Source organism: Aquila chrysaetos, chromosome 5 (assembly GCF_900496995.4).
Source record: "Aquila chrysaetos chrysaetos chromosome 5, bAquChr1.4, whole genome shotgun sequence".
Taxonomy (NCBI): Eukaryota; Metazoa; Chordata; class Aves; order Accipitriformes; family Accipitridae; genus Aquila; species Aquila chrysaetos.
Window position 1 is genome coordinate 1,390,059 of NC_044008.1, and position 18,698 is coordinate 1,408,756.

General features: G+C 45.0%; 1 protein-coding gene across 3 annotated transcripts in view; it reads left to right on the plus strand.

The window, feature by feature from the left end:
• The window catches only part of AHCYL2 (adenosylhomocysteinase like 2), a 109,201-nt gene that overhangs the window by 57,720 nt on the left and 32,783 nt on the right, over window positions 1–18,698 (plus strand). Inside the window, exons 1-2 of one of the 3 annotated variants that reach the window (XM_030014110.2) lie at window positions 5,938–6,126; window positions 16,684–16,792. In XM_030014110.2, the coding sequence (XP_029869970.1) occupies window positions 6,070–6,126; window positions 16,684–16,792 (166 nt within the window). In that variant the 5' untranslated portion in view covers window positions 5,938–6,069. Of the gene's footprint in view, window positions 1–5,937; window positions 6,127–12,604; window positions 12,763–16,683; window positions 16,793–18,698 lie in introns of those variants that run through there. The other 2 variants (XM_030014111.2, XM_030014109.2) reach the window with 2 other exon arrangements.

Sequence of the window (18,698 nt, forward strand, 5' to 3'; positions counted from 1 at the left end):
CCGGTTGTTTGGGTTATGCTACGATGGGGTGAAGGGTGCGATTGGGATTTAAGAGAATTTGAATTTGAGAACAATCTCAGAACAAGAAGTTAGTGGGGTTTAAGTCTACCTGACAGCAAATACCTTGCTGAAATAGCGAGAGAAGGGGACGTGCCCTCCCTGTAGGCACGTCCCAGATGAGCTGTGCCTAAAGCCATTGATGGGGACATGCAGGTTTGTGTTAGTGTCAGCTCAGGGACACCAGGACACCGCACAGGGACTCCTTCTTATTTCACCTTTTACATAGGCAAAGGCTATTAATCTCTTGCCAATTTGCACTGATTTCCCGAGCATCTGATCACGCTTGCAGTTTGGAAGAAGTTTCTACAAATGCCTGAACATAAAGCTGGATGGTCCTTAAAGCCACTCAGTTTTCTACCATTTTTCTTCATAGGTCAAGGCTTAAACTTTGGGATTTTTTTCTGCAGGCTCTCGCTCCCCCTCGTGTCTGCGCAGGGCTTTTGCAGCCTATCATCTTGCATTAATTTCTCGTTATCTTGTTCTTCTAACAGCCCAGCACGATTTTGAGGGCTGGCTTGTTTTCATGCTTCTGCTGCAACAACTCTCAAGCAAGTCATTAAATTGTACCCAACTTTTCAGCAGAAATGGCAAGCCATGTATTTCTGCGTATTCGAACAGTAATTGCTAATTCTTGTTCACCGGTCAGGGCTTTAGTCCTGTTTTGCTTTCAGTAACTGAAAGCTGTATATTCACTGAGGTTTGAACTGATTCTTTTCTCTGATACGAAACATATTAGTAAGCAAAAGAGCGTCCTTGGTTCATTTGGCCTGGTGACCATTTCATCTCCCTGCTGAAAAAGGTTTTTAAAAGCTTTTTGTAATTGTTAGCACTTTTCCTGGAGCTGGGTGCTTAGCACAGTGCAGCTTTCTGAGCAGCTCAGTGCTGGTATCTTTTTGTTTTTTTATAATAAACATTGATTTGAGTCACAGATGTTAGAAACCACTATCCACAGGCAGCTATATGTTGGGTATCATCAGACAGATTTTGTTTCAGTGTGTTTTCACTGTGCCTTCACCTCTTACATGAAGGGATCATGTTAGAGAAGGAGCAAACAAATCCTTACTTACTCATTCTGAGCTAAAGCTTCATTTCATCTAAAACTTAAAAAGATCTTAAATAGTGGCAGGCAAGGATACGTTACCCACATTTTCTAGGTTTCTTTTGCTAAAATAAGGTTGTATGGCCCAGCATGAGAAGCAATGAAACATAACACTTGTTCTTTGCAGACGAATGTGTTGTCCTGATCCAAGATATTGTCCAAAACTTTAAAGGTTTGCATTGCATGCATTTTCAATGAAAAATGCAACAACTGGGTGTTTAATATATCTGAACATTTGTTAGTAAGCAGAGTTGGATCAAGCTTCACAGAATGGTTGAGGTTGGAAGGGATCTCAGGGGATCAAGTCCAGCCCACCATGCTCAAGCAGGGCCACCTAGAGCAGGTTGGTCAGGACCATGTCCAGTCAGGTGTTGAATATCTCCAAGGATGGAGCCTCCACAACCTCTCTGGGCAGCCTGTGTGTATTGGCTTTGTGTGGCAAGGTTTTGGTAGCAGGGGGGTTACAGGGGTGGCTTCTGTAAGAAGCTGCTAGAAGCTTCCCCTATGTCCGACAGAGCCAAGGCCAGCCGGCTCCAAGACAGACCCACTGCTGGCCAAGGCTGAGCCAATCAGCGATAGTGGTAACGCCTCTGTGATAACGTTTTTAAGAAGGGAAAAAAAGTTGGGACAGACAGAAAACGGCAGCCGGAGAGAAGAGTGAGAACATGTGAGAGAAGCAACCCCGCAGACACCAAGGTCAGTGCAGAAGGAGGGGAGGAGATGCTCCAGGCGCCGGAGCAGAGATTCCCCTGCAGCCCGTGGTGAGGAAGACCACGGTGAGGCAGGCTGTCCCCCTGCCGCCCAGGGAGGTCCACGGGGGAGCAGATCTCCACCTGCAGCCCGGGGAGAGAGGACCCCATGCCGGAGCAGGGGGATGCCTGAAGGAGGCTGTGACCCCGTGGGAAGCCCACACTGGAGCAGGCTCCTGGCAGGACCTGTGGATCTGTGGAGAGAGGAGCCCACGCTGGAGCAGGTTTGCTGGCAGGACTTGTGACCCCGTAGGGGACCCACGCTGGAGCAGTCTGTGCCTGAAGGACTGCAGCCCGGGGAAGGGACCCATGCTGGAGCAGTTCGTGAAGAACTGCAGCCTGTGGGAAGGATCCACGCTGGAGAAGTTCATGGAGGACTGTCTCCTGTGGGAGGGACCCCACGCTGGAGCAGGGAAAGAGTGATGAGTCCTGCCCCTGAGGAGGAAGGAGCAGAAGAGACAACATGTGATGGACTGACCCCAACCCCCATTCCCCATCCCCCTGCATTGCTGGGGGGGAGGAGGTAGAGAGAATTTGTGAGTGAAGTTGAGCCAGAAAGGAGGGAGGGGTGGGGGGAAGGTGTTTTTAAGATTTGGTTTTATTTCTCATTACCCTACTCTGGTTTGATTGGTAACAAATTAATTTTCCCCAAGTTGAGTCTGTTTTGCCCATGGCAGTAATTGGTCAGTGATCTCTCCCTGTCCTTATCTTGACCCACGAGCCTTTCGTTATATTTTCTCTCCCCTGTCCAGCTGAGGAGGGGAGTGACAGACCGGCTTTGGTGGGCACCTGGCATCCAGCCAAGGTCAACCCACCACATGGGGTTATCCCTCCCCAGAGCCAGGAGTCGGCATTTCCCTTGGTTGAACTTCACAAGGGTCCTCTCTACCTGTTTTCCAGGCTGTCCAGGTGGATCAGCTTCTCCTCCACTTGTCACCTGCTGACTTGGTGAGGGTGTGCTCTGCTCCATCCCCTAGCTCATCAATGAAGATGTGCAGCAGTCCTGGTCCCAGTAGAGACCCCAGGGCACACTGCTGGTGACTGGCCTCCAGCCAGGCTTCGTGCGTCCAGTCACGACCTTCTGGGCCAGTTCAACCAGCTTTCAATCCACCTTGCTGTCCACTTACCTAACGTCTATGCCAGACTTGTAGGCATATGCAACAACTTCTCAATATTAGCTGCCTCTACAATTCCTTTACCCATCAGTGCTGTTGCTAATTTGTTGAAAGGGGGGCTTAATTATCAGTGTTTCTTAAGTATTTTGAAGGCTAAAAGATGTGTTTGAGCAATAACTGGGAACATTACCATGGTCTGTAGCGTCAGTAAGTCAGTAGATGTCAGGGCTTACGCCCTACATGACTAGTCAACAAGACTGAGCTTCTGCTGTGCTTTTCACCTGGGAACCCTAAAACTGTGAATCCTGATCGGTTCTTACGTTAGTTTGGAAAAACACGGGTCAAACAGGCTAAACTATTCGTCCCTTGGGTCTACAGCAGCCAGGCTGTGTGGGTTTTTTGCAGCCTACTGTGCCAGTGCAGTGTTTTTGGCAAGGTTTTGTGTTGCCTGTCCTTTTTAAGCCAAATTCTGTATATAGATGGTTAGTTCTGTCTTTCAAATGACCCAAACCCCCTGTATTTAAAAGCAAAACTGAAGCTGGCTCACTCACGACACCAGCAATATATGAGATGGTTTTGAGGTTAATTTTACACCAATATGAGCCCCTGTTTATTATAGAATCACAGAACAGTTTGGGTTGGAAGGGACCTTTAAAGGTCATCTAGTCCAACCTCCCCTGCAATGAGCAGGGACATCTTCAACTAGAGCAGGTTGCTCAGAGCCCCGTCCAACCTGACCTTGAATGTTTCCAGGGATGGGGCATCGACCACCTCTCTGGGCAACCTGTGCCAGTGTCTCACCACCCTCATTGTAAAAAAATTTCTTCCTTATATCTAGTCTGAATCTACCCTATTTTAATTTAAAACCATTACCCCTTGTCCTGTTGCTGCAGGGAGCATCTGAGATAAGGCTGCCCATGACTGTGTGTTGCAAAGCAGGCTCTGAAGATCACTGGGGCTGGTGGTGGCAGCAGCTGTTTTAACCTTAAAAACAAGTTGGGGAAGGCATAATTATTACATGGATGCTGGTACGGGGTTTGCTTTCAAGCCACAAAGGTAGTAGAGCAGCCTGGGGGATGTTCTGTGCTGGGGCAGGGATGCCCAGTGGCAGGGACAGGTAATGCTCTGGGAAGCACTTTGATGGCTATAGGGGAATATACGTGCTGTGCAAAACCCATACATCTGGTGCCTGGTGGTGTGTTGGGTCTGGTGGGAACATCTGAGATGTCTGCGTGATGAGGGACCGCTGTGCACTGCCATCTCTCCTGCTGCAGGAGGGGACGTTACCAGCCTCCGCAGCTGGCTGAATTGCTGCTCAAGGGACTGCCTAGATAAAGAGGTTTTTTTCTGGCTCACATTAAGCTTAATGTTGCTTGGAGATGGGAATATAATGGCCTGAAGGCTTGAAGGCAGCACTGAACAGAAGCTTCGTTCAATCTGGAAGGGTGAGCTTGCCAACAGTGTGAAAATATCACCCCAAAAAATAACAATTTTTTCCTGGTTTCTGATAATCAACTTAGGTGGTGATGCAGACAAAATATATCTACTCGACTTGGGTTATGCATGGTGTTTGCCCAGAAGATTTGAGTTACACCTCTTCAACTTGCTTTCACCCATAGCCTCCTGGCACCCTGTCTTAGCCAGAAACAGCAAAATCCAAAATTTCCAGCATTTAAATTGTTCAGCTGATGAGAGAGCAAAGTAAGGAAGGGAACCTGGGAACTTCTGTCCATCTAGGTGTGCCAGCAGCCCAACGGGACGTGCCTAATTGGTGGTGTGCAGGCTGGTGGCTCGCAAGCTTGTGGCTCACAAGCCAAGTTCCTTGCCTGGCTACCAGAAGAAGAGGAAGTTGGTGAAGGGAGTTTTGTGTCAACTATTGCCCTAAATAAAATGCTTCGTGTGAAGAAAAGTAAAACAAGGAAATGTTTGTGCAGGCTGATGAGCTGCCAGACCTTCCCGGCAGAGAAGGGGGATTTCTGTGAGCATCTCCAGCGAGATGCTGTCAGCCCCACCTTCACTTCTCCCTGTTCACTTTGCGGATGGAAATGTACTGATAAAGTACCAAAGTGAGCTCAGAGAACGGTCACTGATGGCTCATTAATTCCTGAGGGTGGAATCCTTTGTTATTTTGAGTGAACCAGAGAGGTTTCAGTTAAGTTGAAACCTCAGCTCAAGTCTTCAGCACTGCAAAGTGGCAAAATTTTGTTTGTATCCTGGTCTGGACCGTTGTGGAGCTGCCAGCCGTGGAAACATGCCTTTGCAGGAGCAGGAGATCCCTTTGCAATCGCTCTGTCTACAAAATCCTCATTTCTGTCCTCTTCTGCAGAGCAAGGGCTGAGCATGCTCAGCAGAGGGAGCTGCAGCCCCACCAGCCTGCTCCATCCCTGCTTTTCCCTCAGATTGGGCTAAATGCAAATCATTTAAAAATATTTATCTGGTTCTGTGCACGGCCACGAGATTATGAAGTTCATTTCTAACTATATTGAGTTTGAAGCTGAAAGCCGTTCAGCGTTAGAGGTGACCGTATGCTGTTTTGTTTGAAGTTGCATGAACTTTTGATGGTGCCAAGTATAGTCCTCATTGCAGGAGACCTATAGCTCTAAATACAGGTGTGCCTCTTTGACCTTGCTGTTGTGTCGATCAGGGTCTCGGCATCTTGGTGACGCAGGGCTAGGAGCATAGGCAGGCGATGGATGGACGTCTCCTCCATGCCATGTCGAGTTTGCTCTCATTTGCTCTCGGCTCAAACGTCGAGCAGAGCTGGGGTCGGCATGAAATCACGGCTGCAAAAATGGGCTGGATCTGAGTGCTTCACCCAGTGTGGGATTTTGAACAGAAATGAGGAACTGAGCTGCCTGTCTCACCCCTGAACGCTTGGCTAATGAGGCTGGTTCACAACGAAGACCTCAGCTGGCAGAAGATCTGTCCAGCGAAGACCCTGGCGAGCAGCTGAACAGTGGGGGGCTTGGCTGCTGGGCTGTTGCATCCCGCTGCATCCCTCTGCATCCCCTCTGCCAAACAAATGTGAGCGTGGAGGGTTTCACCTATGGAGAAGAGGGACAGCAATGCCAGTGCCTCTGCTTTCCACGTGCCCGAGTGGATGGTGAGTTATTTAGCTTCTTCTTTTCATCACCACCTAGCCAGCTGATTGCTGCTTAATTTTTGGAGGGAGCTTCAGATCTCGCTGCTCAGCATCAGGATATGATGGCGTTTAGCTGGAATGAGGGTCGTTAAAGTCCGATATTAACAAGAACTGTTAGACATCCTCCCCTGCCAGTGCAACATCATTCTTCGGTGTGAGCTGCCTAATTGAAAACGGTCAAGTGATGGAGGGAATGGTCTCCTGTGGGCCACCCTGTCTTGCAGATGTGTTATATTAAGAACTAATTTTTTTAGCAATTTGGGACCAGCAGGAAGGAGGAGTGGGAGAAACTGCAATGTGTTCCAGAAGACTTTGAATTTCATCAGGATCAGCACAGCAGATACTATTTTTTCGACTACTATAATTTTTATCATCAATTTAGATTCTGTTGTTGGAATAAAACCTCTAAAACTTAAGACACCCTTCAGGGCATCGTGTGCTGCTCAGCTTCGTTTGGGTGGTTAAAGAGGTTAGAATAGATACCAGCAAATATTAAAAGACACTTTTCTCTGCTTTGCTTCTCTGGTGGAAAGAATTCCCAAAGCAGCTGAAAATATAATGACATGGCTCCAAAAAGCAGGCAGTGCTTGGAAGACAGAAGGCTGCATGTCTGGAGGTTGGCTTTGCCTGTCCCCTGAGGGTCTGTCCAGTGTCTTGTCGTCCAAAAAAGTTCATGATACTTCAGAAGCACTGAAATTCTGTATCAATATTTGTTATATATTCCTAGGTTTCTGCTCATATCTTCCATTTCTATTTTTGAAGTCATCCCTCTTGGTGGTTCTTCTAAAAATACTTAGATCACTATAATAAAAAGTTGGTATTCTTGTACTCCTATAAGGGTATTCTTGCTGCTTTGATCTTTATCTACAAATAGAGGCTGTGCATGGTGATTTGATTCAAATTTCATTATTCCCCTTTAATATCAACTTTATGTACCCCTGCTATCGCTTTCTTAAGCATTATGGATTTTATTTTTGTAAAATTACAGTTTATCGTTCTGCTTCTCACTCATTTTTTATAGACTGCAATTCTTTCAGCTTTCACCCAAGTCATGTCATATTTATATCAACAGTGAGGAAATTTTGCGTTTAAGGGTTAGCAGTGATAAACTTTGCATAACACACAACTTTGTTTATAGTTTCAAATGTGGATTTTTGAGTACTAATTGCAAAAGTGTGGAGTTCTGCTTAAAAACAAGCAACAAACCTCTCCCTACGGATCTATCACCCTCTGCAATTTTCTCCTTTATGAATTTGGTGCCGCTGGTATCAGGACCAGATGACAGAAACTTTATTTAAATAGACCTTTTTTTCTAATGGCCATGCAATTTCCTTTTGCAGCGTGCATGTATGATTTTATAGATGGTTTATAGCTGCGGTGGCATCAAACTCCATCTACAAAGGGCTTACAAAGGGTTATGTCCTCTAGCAATGTTTTTAATCAGGATTTTAACTTGAGTGATTTGCATTTTATGTGGTTTCTCAGGACAGCATGGGAGTGAACAGCCACATTTCAAGAAATAATTAGCCTAAGCTTTAAAACACTCATTATCTTTAAGGTCATTATTTCAAACAGTCTTTTATGTCTTAACGTTCTTACCAAGGTCCTACATTTACTACAGTACACCTCTTATTATTAAACAAATAACCAAATATTGAAAAAATGTAGTATTAGTGAATAACAATAATCCCTTCTGCATTGCTTCTCAGAAGAGCAGGTTAAAATACAAGTTCTCCCATAGCCTGTGACTCTGATGGCTGGGAGGAGATCTGCAGCAGGTCGATTCTGGTTTTGCAGAACAGTGTCTGAGCTGTGAGAGAGATTTGAGGTTTTGCAGACCTGAGCAACAACACAAGCTGAAGTCATTTAATCTGCTGTGAGCCAAATCAGGGATCACAGTGTTTCCTTTATTGGGTAAAACCCTCAATTTTTCAAATAATCCACAACCTGGATTTAATACTGACAGTGAACACCTTTGTACTCACAGTAGTCAGGGAAAAACTCCTGTGTGCAGTTATGGGACATAAATTTCTCATCCCTATGAGGACGGGATCAAAAGAAGGGGAAATTCTGAATTTTCAAAGTTTTCTGAAATTCTGCAGCCAGTGAGCACATGAGGCAGAAATGCTGTTTTGACTTTGTGTCTTATTTGTGAAGGTTTCAGCGATTTCAGGTTGTATAATTGAGTGATGGTTTAGATAATCTCTAATTGCAAAGTCTTTCATAGTAATCTTTAGAGAATTAGCAGGAGAGGCTTTCGCTGTAATAGTTGACAGTTTTTCTAGGGAAAAGTTGTGCTCCTGGGTTGTGTCGTAGCATCACGCGTATGAAGGAGCTGTAAGACCACGTGGGATGCTGGCCGAGTATAAAAGCACTTACCGCTAGAGATGATGCACTGGCTCGTGATGACTCAGTAGGTGTTTTCCATCTCTGACTTCTGAGAGTCTACATTTTTTTTAATTATAAAACACAAGTTACCCCTTCATTGCAAGTTGAAGCGATATGGAAATAACCGTTTCCTCTTTTGCCTGCCTTGTCATGGGACCGTGACCAACAGAGCCAGGGGTGGACCAAGGGATCTGTTGTACAGCTGGGGGAGAAGGTTTCTCTCTTCCTTGTCCTTCCCATTGTGCCCACTGGACCCGCCTGGTTTAGGTGTTTGTTATTTTCTTTTTTTAAAGATTTCTCCTTCCTGCTCCCACCAGTTACAGCAGCAGGGGTGGCCGCTCTCATTCTTGGTGTGCATTGGATGTAGGTGCTGGTGTTTGCTACCGTGGAAGTGTGCTCTGTGTCAATAAGCACTAAGATGTTGGAAGAGCTTCTTTTAGTTTTATTTCCAGGTTTTCCACCTGCAGCTTTACTTCTGTGGGCCATGGAGGATTATTTTTTAAAAAAGAGGTCACCTAAGAGTGGGTCTCAGCCACTGGAGTGAGAGCAATGGCTCGATAGACATGCACCATGATTCAGTCCTCATTAGCAATTGTCTTGGAGGTCTGAGGACCGAAATCAGTCTCAGTCCTAGTGAAATATAATAAATTGAGGTGTATGGGGCTGTGGTCTGATGTTTGCACTGTACACAACCTCAGCCCAGTGCTGGATGTGAGTTAGAAATACACTGGGCTGAGAGTTTGCAGAGCATGGTGGATCCACCACTGGTGTGAGGTCTTCAAGAACCAATGGCTTGAATTTCTAACACGCTTGGAAACCACTTTGGCCCAGGTGGGTGACTCTTCATTCCCATCCTTTCTCTCCCAAGTCCTGTAGGTAAAATCAGCCTTAACCTGCACATTCTCAAGCTGTTTTTTCAGAAGGAAGATGCGAAAGGGTTAAATGTGTGTGTTAATCCTGGAGTCGGTCTCCGTGTGACCTTTTGTCTGGAGAACTGGAATCTTAAACACTTGGAGCTCTGGTTAAAGTTTTGGCTCAGTGAGCAGCATTGTCAGGATTACATATTAATTTAAGGCATGTGAAACTATGGAATAAATGGGTTTGGACAGTCCCTTTCTTGAAGCGATATGATCTGGGCTCAGGAGGTGGATTAGGAGAACAGAAGCTGCCTGAATTGTTGAAGCTGAGGGTTGCAGATCATGGCAAGCATGGCAAGGGGCAGGCATCACTGATACTGCAGAAGGGGAGCGGGTCTCTTCTCAGTTGCCTTTCAGCTGCCAACACCTGGTGTCCCCATACACAGCTCCGGTTTCACGGGGGAAAGTGGAGCGGATGAAGTATCTGGCTTGGCAGGTCGAGTGCTGGAGGAAACCAGCTTTTCCTTCATGAATAGGGATGAGAGGGCAGGAGGAGGAGGTTTGGTCTGGGAGCTGCAAGCCCCAGGCTCTGGTGGAACATCAGAATAGTCATGTCGGTCCCCTCCGTTCTAGCCACAGCTGCAAAATTATTTCTCTTGCATTTATCACTTGGCATCATAGATGGATGAGAAGTTTTTCCACTGGGAAAAGGCTTTCCAGTTTGTCACATGAATAACCAAGTAGTGCAGCTCTTGAAGACCGCAAACTTGACCTGCTGTTTCATACGCGAATAGATGGATTTTAATTAGCTCCCTAACTTGCTCTTTGTTTCCCAAGTTTTTTGCAGGTGGATTTGCAAGCTGTTAGCAATGCCAGAGAGCTTGTGTGACTTAATCACACAAAAACCTGTTGTTTTCTCCCTTTGTTCCTTTAAAAAAATAAATCTCCATGGCTAAGAATAAATTTAAGACTCTAGCACTACAAAAACGCTGCGCTTGCAAAATTTAAAAGTTCAAAGAATTTACAAGGATGGTTCCTCTTGCACATTGCACAAGTGGTTGGGGATTTTATAGCTGTTACAGTATTTTAAGGTTTCATGTAGCACTTTTTAAAAAGAGTAGAAAATGTTACAAGCGTGCGGCATGGCTAGACTAATACAGAGGGAGGCTGCAGTAAGGTTGGGCTCCAACCATGATGAAAAAGCAGATTTTAATCATGCATGGTTTATTAAATTATAGTGATAACTTGGATTTTACTAGGATTGAACATAGTTCTCCCTGGTTTTATTTGAAGATTGAGCTAGATTACAACTGACATCCAACTTGCAGAAGATACCTGAGCTGTGACCTGGAGGAGCAGGAAAGAACTTTATTGTTAGAATTTTTATAGAATAGAGGTTCTTAATTTTAGTGTCTCAGTCTCCAATGAAAAAAAAAGGTGTCGTCCCCCCCCCCCGGAAAAGCTATTTGATTTAAGTATCTTGATGTGATAACCTAGTGGAAAAGTAGTTTGTGCTTTGGTGGTACCGTCAAGGTGAGCTTCATACCCCCTTTAAAGGCTTTTAGCTAACTTACACTGAACTAAAGTAGCACCTCCCTTAGGAATTTGCATGAAAAGGGTCATCAATAACGTTAAAAATTAAAAACTTACCTTGAAAACACAACTTTGCTGTAATATCAGTTGAGGCAAGTGGTGCTAATCCCAGTCTCATATTTCCTGGCATATTTCCATATTGGAAATAGTCCGTATTGCCTTTTTCCAATTATTCTACAGATTCATTAAAGTTGGGAATTCTGGGTTTTTCCCTTCACAAAGCAGACGTTGCTTTCATATAGCCCAGGAATTTTTACTCTTTTAGTGGATTCCTTGAAATCTGCTGTGGAGATGTAAAATGCCACCATGGCACGTCCTCGTCTGGAGAAGCGCTTTGGAGGAGCACTTGCAAGCAATGTTTCCTTGACAGCATTTTCCCCATCATGCTGTACCATCCACTGGACAACAGTGACAACTGTTGAGGAACAATATTATATCAGATCAGAGGAATATTGTATGAGATCAGTGCTAAATTATTTCAAAAGCAGGTATATATAATAATACATGGAGCTGGGGAGAGCTTTTTTTTCATATTTAGTTAGAATTGGTGTTGAGGTCAATCGGCAGTGCCTCATCGCTTCCCAACTTCCTCTTCTTTGGAAGTAAATGTTGAGGTTCTCTGTGAGAAATGTCTTGGGTTCATTGTCAGGGACAATACTCTTTGGATAACAGCTCCAACCACTAAATAAAAATAAAAAAAATTGCCCTGCATCGAGTCTGCTTGGTCACTGGTAGCAAAGCATCACGCTTCCCAAACCCTACTGCTGCACGAACATCCCTCTGGGGTTATCTGCAGCCTTTTTCCTGCTGCAGTAGGTACCTGCAAGGTGGGAAGAGACTAGATATAATGAAGAAATTTTTTATGATGAGGGTGGTGAGGCACTGGCCCAGGTTGCCCAGAGAGGTGGTCGATGCCCCATCCCTGGAAACATTCCAGGTCAGGTTGGACGGGGCTCTGAGCAACCTGATCTAGTGGAGATGTCCCTGCTCATTGCACGGGGGTTGGACTAGATGACCTTTAAAGGTACCTTCCAACCCAAACCATTCTGTGGTTCTGTGATTCTAAGAGGTATGGTACGATGCGGGAACAGTGGGATGGGTGTTGGAGTCTGGACCCTTCCAAGGATGGACTCTCTGCACTTGCCACCGCGGGGGACGGAGCGGGGACCGGCATAATTAAAAACCACTTTGCCATCTAACAAATGCCTTCATTGTTTTAGTTGCTCATTAGTTAATTTTCTTCTAATGAGGCTCTGTTAACGTAATCATCTGACATTGGGGAAAAAGAAAGTGGGGGGGAGAACCCAAGTTAAAAAGAGCCTAATTAGCAAGTTAATTATAGTGAGCAGGGAAATGTTCTGGTTATATAAATAAGCTATTGTTATGCACACACAAGCCAGGCCACGTTAAAAACTGCCGCTAACTGTCTAGAGGTCAGGCAAATGCTGTAATTCAACATAAAACAGAAGTAGGGCTTGTTTGGCGGGACGCCTCATTAAGTCTTGGGGTCCTTTCCTGCCAAAAAAAAGGGAGTCTGAAAATCCGAGCAGTTCCCCTTCCCTCCCGCCCTCCCTCCCTCTCCCTCCACCCCGCAGCTGAAACCAGAGCGGGCAGGATCGGGATCGGCGGGGCTGGGAGGTATAAATGGGGGGGCAGCCCCTGCCCCGGCGGGAGACGGTGCAGAGGGGCTGTCGGTGATGCCGTCATGCCGAACAAGAAGAAGTACAACGTGAACGGAGATTCAGGGATTAAAGCCCAGGTGAGGGCAGTCTTTAGTACCGTAATAACATTTTTTCTATTTAGAAGTACATTTGTTTCTCTCTACCCCCCTTTTTTTTTCTCCTTTCCGTGCTGTTCCCCCAGTCACTTATTTCTGGAGCTGACTGGATCCCCTTGCTTAGAGAAAATCCCAATCTCCGGAGGATTTCTCTTCATTTTCTCTCAGGAGCAGGAGGTTTGAAATGACAAAGTGTTGAGCCGAACACGTTGTTCTGGGGTTGTTCTTCAGACCACTGAGATGGAGGAGTCGATGGGTTTGCGAGCAGGTAGATTGCCCAGGAAAACCTCGGATGACAAGACTTTTTTTGCTCAGTGAAGTAGCATAGAGCAGCTCTTCATGGTGGAGATCCCAGGTCGAAGTGAGACTTAGCTCATTTGAAATGTAATGAGCATGCACCTGCATTTAGAAGTCATTAACCCCTTGTACCTCTGGAGGTGAGGTTTTTCAGCCTGAATTGTTTTTTTCCTGCTGGAGGTTGAAAACAGCAGTGCTTGTGTAGCTGCAGAGCAGGTTGGACTCCTAAATCCAATCAGCTACGGCTCTCAAAGGCTTCACAGCCTCTCCTTTGAGCTTTAGCCTGTGCAAAGTTGTCTGTTACCTTCAGAGGTGTTTCGGTGTGAGCTGAATGAGTTCAACCTGGAACCAAATCACTGTTCTCATTCCCATCTTGAATGCCCCCATCTTTCCAACGGGGCTGGAACATGGTGTGCCATGCCATCAGTTGCCTTGTACCATTCAGTAGGGATTTAAACCAGAGTTTTGGTCTGGGTAAGCAAGGTCTGGTTTTCTCCTTCTGGCTGTGATGTCAACTTGAAAATAAAGATGTGTTGTGGAAACTGGCTTAGGAGTATATTCCTGCTGACACTTTGTACCCTTCACATGTCCGTGTGATACAAAAATTTAGCACTGAATGAAGGTGGATACAACAGATGTCTTAAATAAATCAAATACCAGCATCCTTTCTCACCCGCTGTCTCTATTGCTGGAAGGATAAAGCTAAAAGACATTGGTGGCGTGTCAGTGCCAGCTAAAAGCAGACCTCAGCTTTGACCTGGTCCCTTCCTGACGTTCTCCTCTTCTGATGCTTCCTTCCACCTCTTGGTAGTCAGTGCCTTGCTCAGCTAGAGCTAAACCCAGCTTGTGGCAATGTTTAAAGGGTTTAAACCCTTAAAGGGGTTGAGGGCAGGGTTTATTATAAAGTCTAGTTCTAGTTCTGCCTAATTTGGTTCATGACTTATTTTTCTTTTTGGCGTGTACTTGCCTATCAGTCCTGGATGGGGAAGTACTTAGAGAGCTCTGAATGCAATTATTAATATTACCGTGTCGCTTGAAATAGTTGCATTGAATGTCCTTGAAGAGATGATGTGGGAAAGGAAAATGTTAATTGTAATACGAATTATTCACCCTTTGTTAGACTTCTAGCCTATCTCACTTTGCCAAGAGCATCATTTCACACAAAACCTGATGCTTTGATGAAGCTGCTCAGCTGTCGAGGGATTTGGTTTTTAAAAAAAAAAAAAAAAGAAAAAAGGTTATTTCAGGCCAACAGCTTCTTAGAAAAGGAATATAAAAACTGATGTGTGTGCACAAAGACCCCGTCCTGCCGGGATCAGAGGTGTTAATCCACAGCACAACTCTTGACTGTAATATGAGTTTGACGTGGTTTTTTTTCTCTCCCCTGTGTGTTTCCTGATCTGGTGTCGTTCTGTTGTTTGGTTTAAGATTAGCAGAAAAAAAGAGCTCCCAGGTGCTGCTGCAAATCCTCTCCCAGGTCCTTTCCTTCCTCCCCAGCAGCTTGCGCTGGCTGTCCCTGGGCCAGCTCAGACTTGTGTTCACAGAGGACTCTGAATTAGCCACCTGAGACCCCTGTCACCTTTTTCCTTCACTTACTGGCCCAAAAAGCAGAGCACCAGCTCAGTAGCATCACCAGCCCGTCTCAAGTGCAATGTCAAGTGCTGCTACTTAAACCACTGAGCTTGAATTTGAGTTCCCAGAATGGGATCAAATTCTTTCTGGTTAGATGACTTCTTTAAACAAAACTAACTTCTCAAAATACCCCAAGGGGTTAGTTAATAGACTCAATTAATGGCTTTCAGTATTTTGGAGATGTAAATATTTAACCCCATTGCCAGATTGAGTCAGTTTATGCTCGTAGCAAAGTCCAAGGAAATTTGCAATTGGAAGTCGTGCTTCCACTTTCCCTGAGATTTAGCACAAATCATGAATACAGTGGGAGCGTCAATGGTTGGCTTACAAAGTGATGAGCACTGGGAGTTAAAATACTTCCTAAAACTATAAGCCTGTTGTCCTGAATGCTTAAATATGGCCCAGTAGCCACATATAGAGAGAATTAAAAGGGATGTTGAGCTGCTGGTGTGGTTTTGAGATGTGCCGTGTCCCTTGGGCAAGGCAAGTGGGCTCTGAGAAGTTTTATGTCTGTTGAAATGCGTGTGATGCTCGTGAAGCCCTTTGGGGTGACTAGCTGAAGGCTGGTGCTGATGTGAGCAGGGAAGCGTTAAGACAAGTCCAACCTGAGTTGCACGTCAGTGGGGCACGGAAAGGTTGCGTTTCTACTGTAAAATCACTAATAATCATCTGTAAGAGCAGATGTTTGGTTTATGTGAAAACCTGGATTTGGGGAGTTTATAGTAAGGAAATACTGATTATTTGGCCTGCTTGCTGCTCTTTTCAACCAAGGGCAGGAGTAAATCAAAGCTTGGAGGAAGAGGTTCTTCTATAAATACCAATGTTGAATGTAATTTTCCCCTTAAAAGTGCCTAGATAAAAGTGACACTTCTTTACTTATCCCTTCTGTCCTCTGCATGCTATGGAGCAGATCAGCTTTGCCGACTTAAAATAAATATTTATCTCTCGGCTTGGCGGTTACCGCAGCCATAACATTGTCAGGACTGAGCCAGATTGTGCTCGGCCACTCTCAAACCCACTGGTGGTCTTGGGGCTTCACAGATGTTCCTGGGGAGTCTGAAATCTTCATTCCTTGGTGATTGAAATGGAAACGGGCTTGATTCTTCATCTTGGGTTGAGCAGGTTGCTATTTGTCATCCACAAAAATTTTTTGCAATGAGATGAGCTCCATCAAAAAAGAGGGTAGATGCAAAATGTCACAAAACATTAGTGTTACATCCATTGCTGTGGTATTGTTGTAGGCCTTGCTGGTAAATGATAGTTGGTTCCTTCTCTCCAACTTGGATAATTACATTTTGCCAGTCTGCCCATTGCTTCATTTACATGCCTTATCCTTCATTTCTTGATTTGTTGTATAAAGTTGTGTACTCTTAAATACAGTGCTCTTAAATACTTATGTTCTCCAGGTGTCCATGCTCCCAACAGTTACAACAGCCTTGAGTGATGTATCTAATCTCAAATGTTTCTTAATATTGAGTGCAGCTGGAAGCGGTATTGGTTACGTGAAGTGTTTTTATTTTTGCCTTTTGTATTTTGTACAGCAAATAGGGAGCATCTCATACTGGTCACCACAATAAGCATTGCAAGATAGGTCAGTGTCCGCATCAGCTCTACAAATGTTGGGTGGCCCTAATGGGGCTTCTCTTGCGACAAATAACCCTTATCATTAGCATTTTGGAAAAATAAGTTTGTGCGTAATGGGGACAGAAGCTTTCTAATTTCTGTGGTTAAAAGAGGAGCTTCAAGGTATTTGAAAGACAAGTGTGTCAATGCTGCGTCTGGTGGGGGCTCTGAAGGTAAACCAAGTAGGCAATTTAGTGTACCCTGTTCCCAATTAAATAACAGGAATTGCGATTCAACCCATAACTGAGATGGTGTCGGTGTCTGCTCAAGGCTGTGGGTTCTTGGGATTAATCTTCTGTATCAGACTGTTGGGTTTTTACATCTGACTTAACTATTCATTTCTTTTAACAGATCCAGTTTGCTGACCAAAAGCAAGAATTCAACAAGCGCCCGACGAAGATCGGCCGCCGTTCGCTTTCCCGCTCCATCTCGCAGTCCTCAACAGATAGCTACAGCTCAGGTGTGTGCCATCAGCTGCAGTTACAGCATCTCTGCAGACTGCAGGGTTTGTCCCGCGTTTTGCTCAAGGATCTCCTAGATCTGCTGTGTAGTTGGTAGTGTTGGAGGGAAGGCATAGAAAGAGGGTTGTTACTTTTTTTTCTCATCTTTGTGTATAGTTGGATAGAAAATTGTTACTCTGATGCGCTTAGCACTTCTAATCTCTCTTTATAGTCCTCGTGTGCAGTTGCTGCTGGCTTTCCTCCTCTCTTCCCCTTCCTTTTCCTTCCAGGCTCCACAAAACAGTGTTTCCATTGTGTTTGTGCTTGCATGTCATCTTCCCTTCCTGTTCTTGAATAAATCCACGTGGATCCCACTGTAGGTTTGGACTGACCCATTGCACATAGAATTGGAGTCTTTGGAAGAGCAATGGTGACCTCTGAAGGCCATGCATATGTCTTCTGTGTTTTTCCCGCTGGAATCTGTGAAATGAAACTTTTAGCAAGTTGTGGACTTGCTGTACAGTCTTGCTAGCTGTACTTAGGGGAACTCACTGGGGAGGGAGGTTGAGTTTATTGGGGGTTTTTTGTTTTGTTTTAATTTTCAGGGCTCTTCTGAAGTCCCAGGTATATTTACGAAGATTGGTTCTGGAAACTTGATTTGTCTGGACTAATACTTGGTGGTTGTGCGGCACTGTCCAGAAACCTTCAGGCTCTGGTCCCCCTGGCAGCGGGCTTGTTCCTTTGAGAACAAGGCACAGCAAAGTTTTGTTTTGACCTGTGTAGGTGCTTGAGTTGTTTTGTTTTCTTTCAACATGCATCATTTTCAATGTAGACAACTGAAACTTAATTTCTGGAGCAGTCCATGAAGGTTTCTTAAAAGTCAGTCAAAGGTAGATTCCTGTGAAAAACAGATTAATTTCATTGAGTGCCGTGTTCATCAAACACATTCAACATTTAGAAATCAAACATACAACAATCAAACATTAACATTTCAAGCTGATGCAAAAAAGGCAGCACAAGAAAGTCCTGAAAACAAGTCTTCTGGTGGAAATTGGCATTTTTTCCTTAGAGGAAAGAGTGCAGGCTTGAGAGAACAACTTCTAAAACCTACCTTGACTTTGAGTGAAGAAGGCGAAGCTGCCCTGCACTTCGCAAACAGTCTCTAGCATTATTCAGCAAATAAGTCGCTGTGTGCTGAGGTAGTTCAGTGCCACCACACTTCCCAGCACATAGGAATGTCACTGGCCCATTCGATAAAACATTATGCCCCCAAGTGGCACCTTTAGCTAAATTTACCCTAGTCCAGTAACACCCACATGGGACTGGTATCATACCTCACCTTCCAGTGTCCTCTTTTCTTTGTCTCTGAATATGTCGTTAAGTACCATTACTGTGCTGGAAACCTTATGTCACTTCAGGAGTTGGTTATGAGGACAGTGGCTTTCCAGGAATAGGGAGAGGTCACCAGGGATGCTCTCAAATTGTTCAGGATAGGTCCATCCAGGATCCTTGGCACTTTGAAGGGAATACTGCTTGCTACCTGAAATGTTACAGCTATTGTCCTAGCTGAGACTGTCACAGAAAGGAATTTGGATCCAATTCCCCATCCCTCAAGCAGTCTTAATGCATCTGATCCCCTCCTGGTCCTGGCCCCTTGAAGAAGATGCAGAAGAAATCAGCTTCCAACACAAGGCTACAAAGAATGGAGATGTAGGCAGCTTGAAACTGGAGGAGGTATTATTCCTCTGTTCCTCATGACTGTGAAGGCAAATGATCAGGCCCTTCTGGTGACGTGTACCAAAACTCATGGTGGAGTACCGTCAAGAGCTCACAGATGGGTATTCAGTTTGGTGGCCAAGGTCTGGCTGCAGACCTTGCAGGGGTCTGGCTTTATGCCAGAGCCATGGGGAATAAGGAGTATTCACG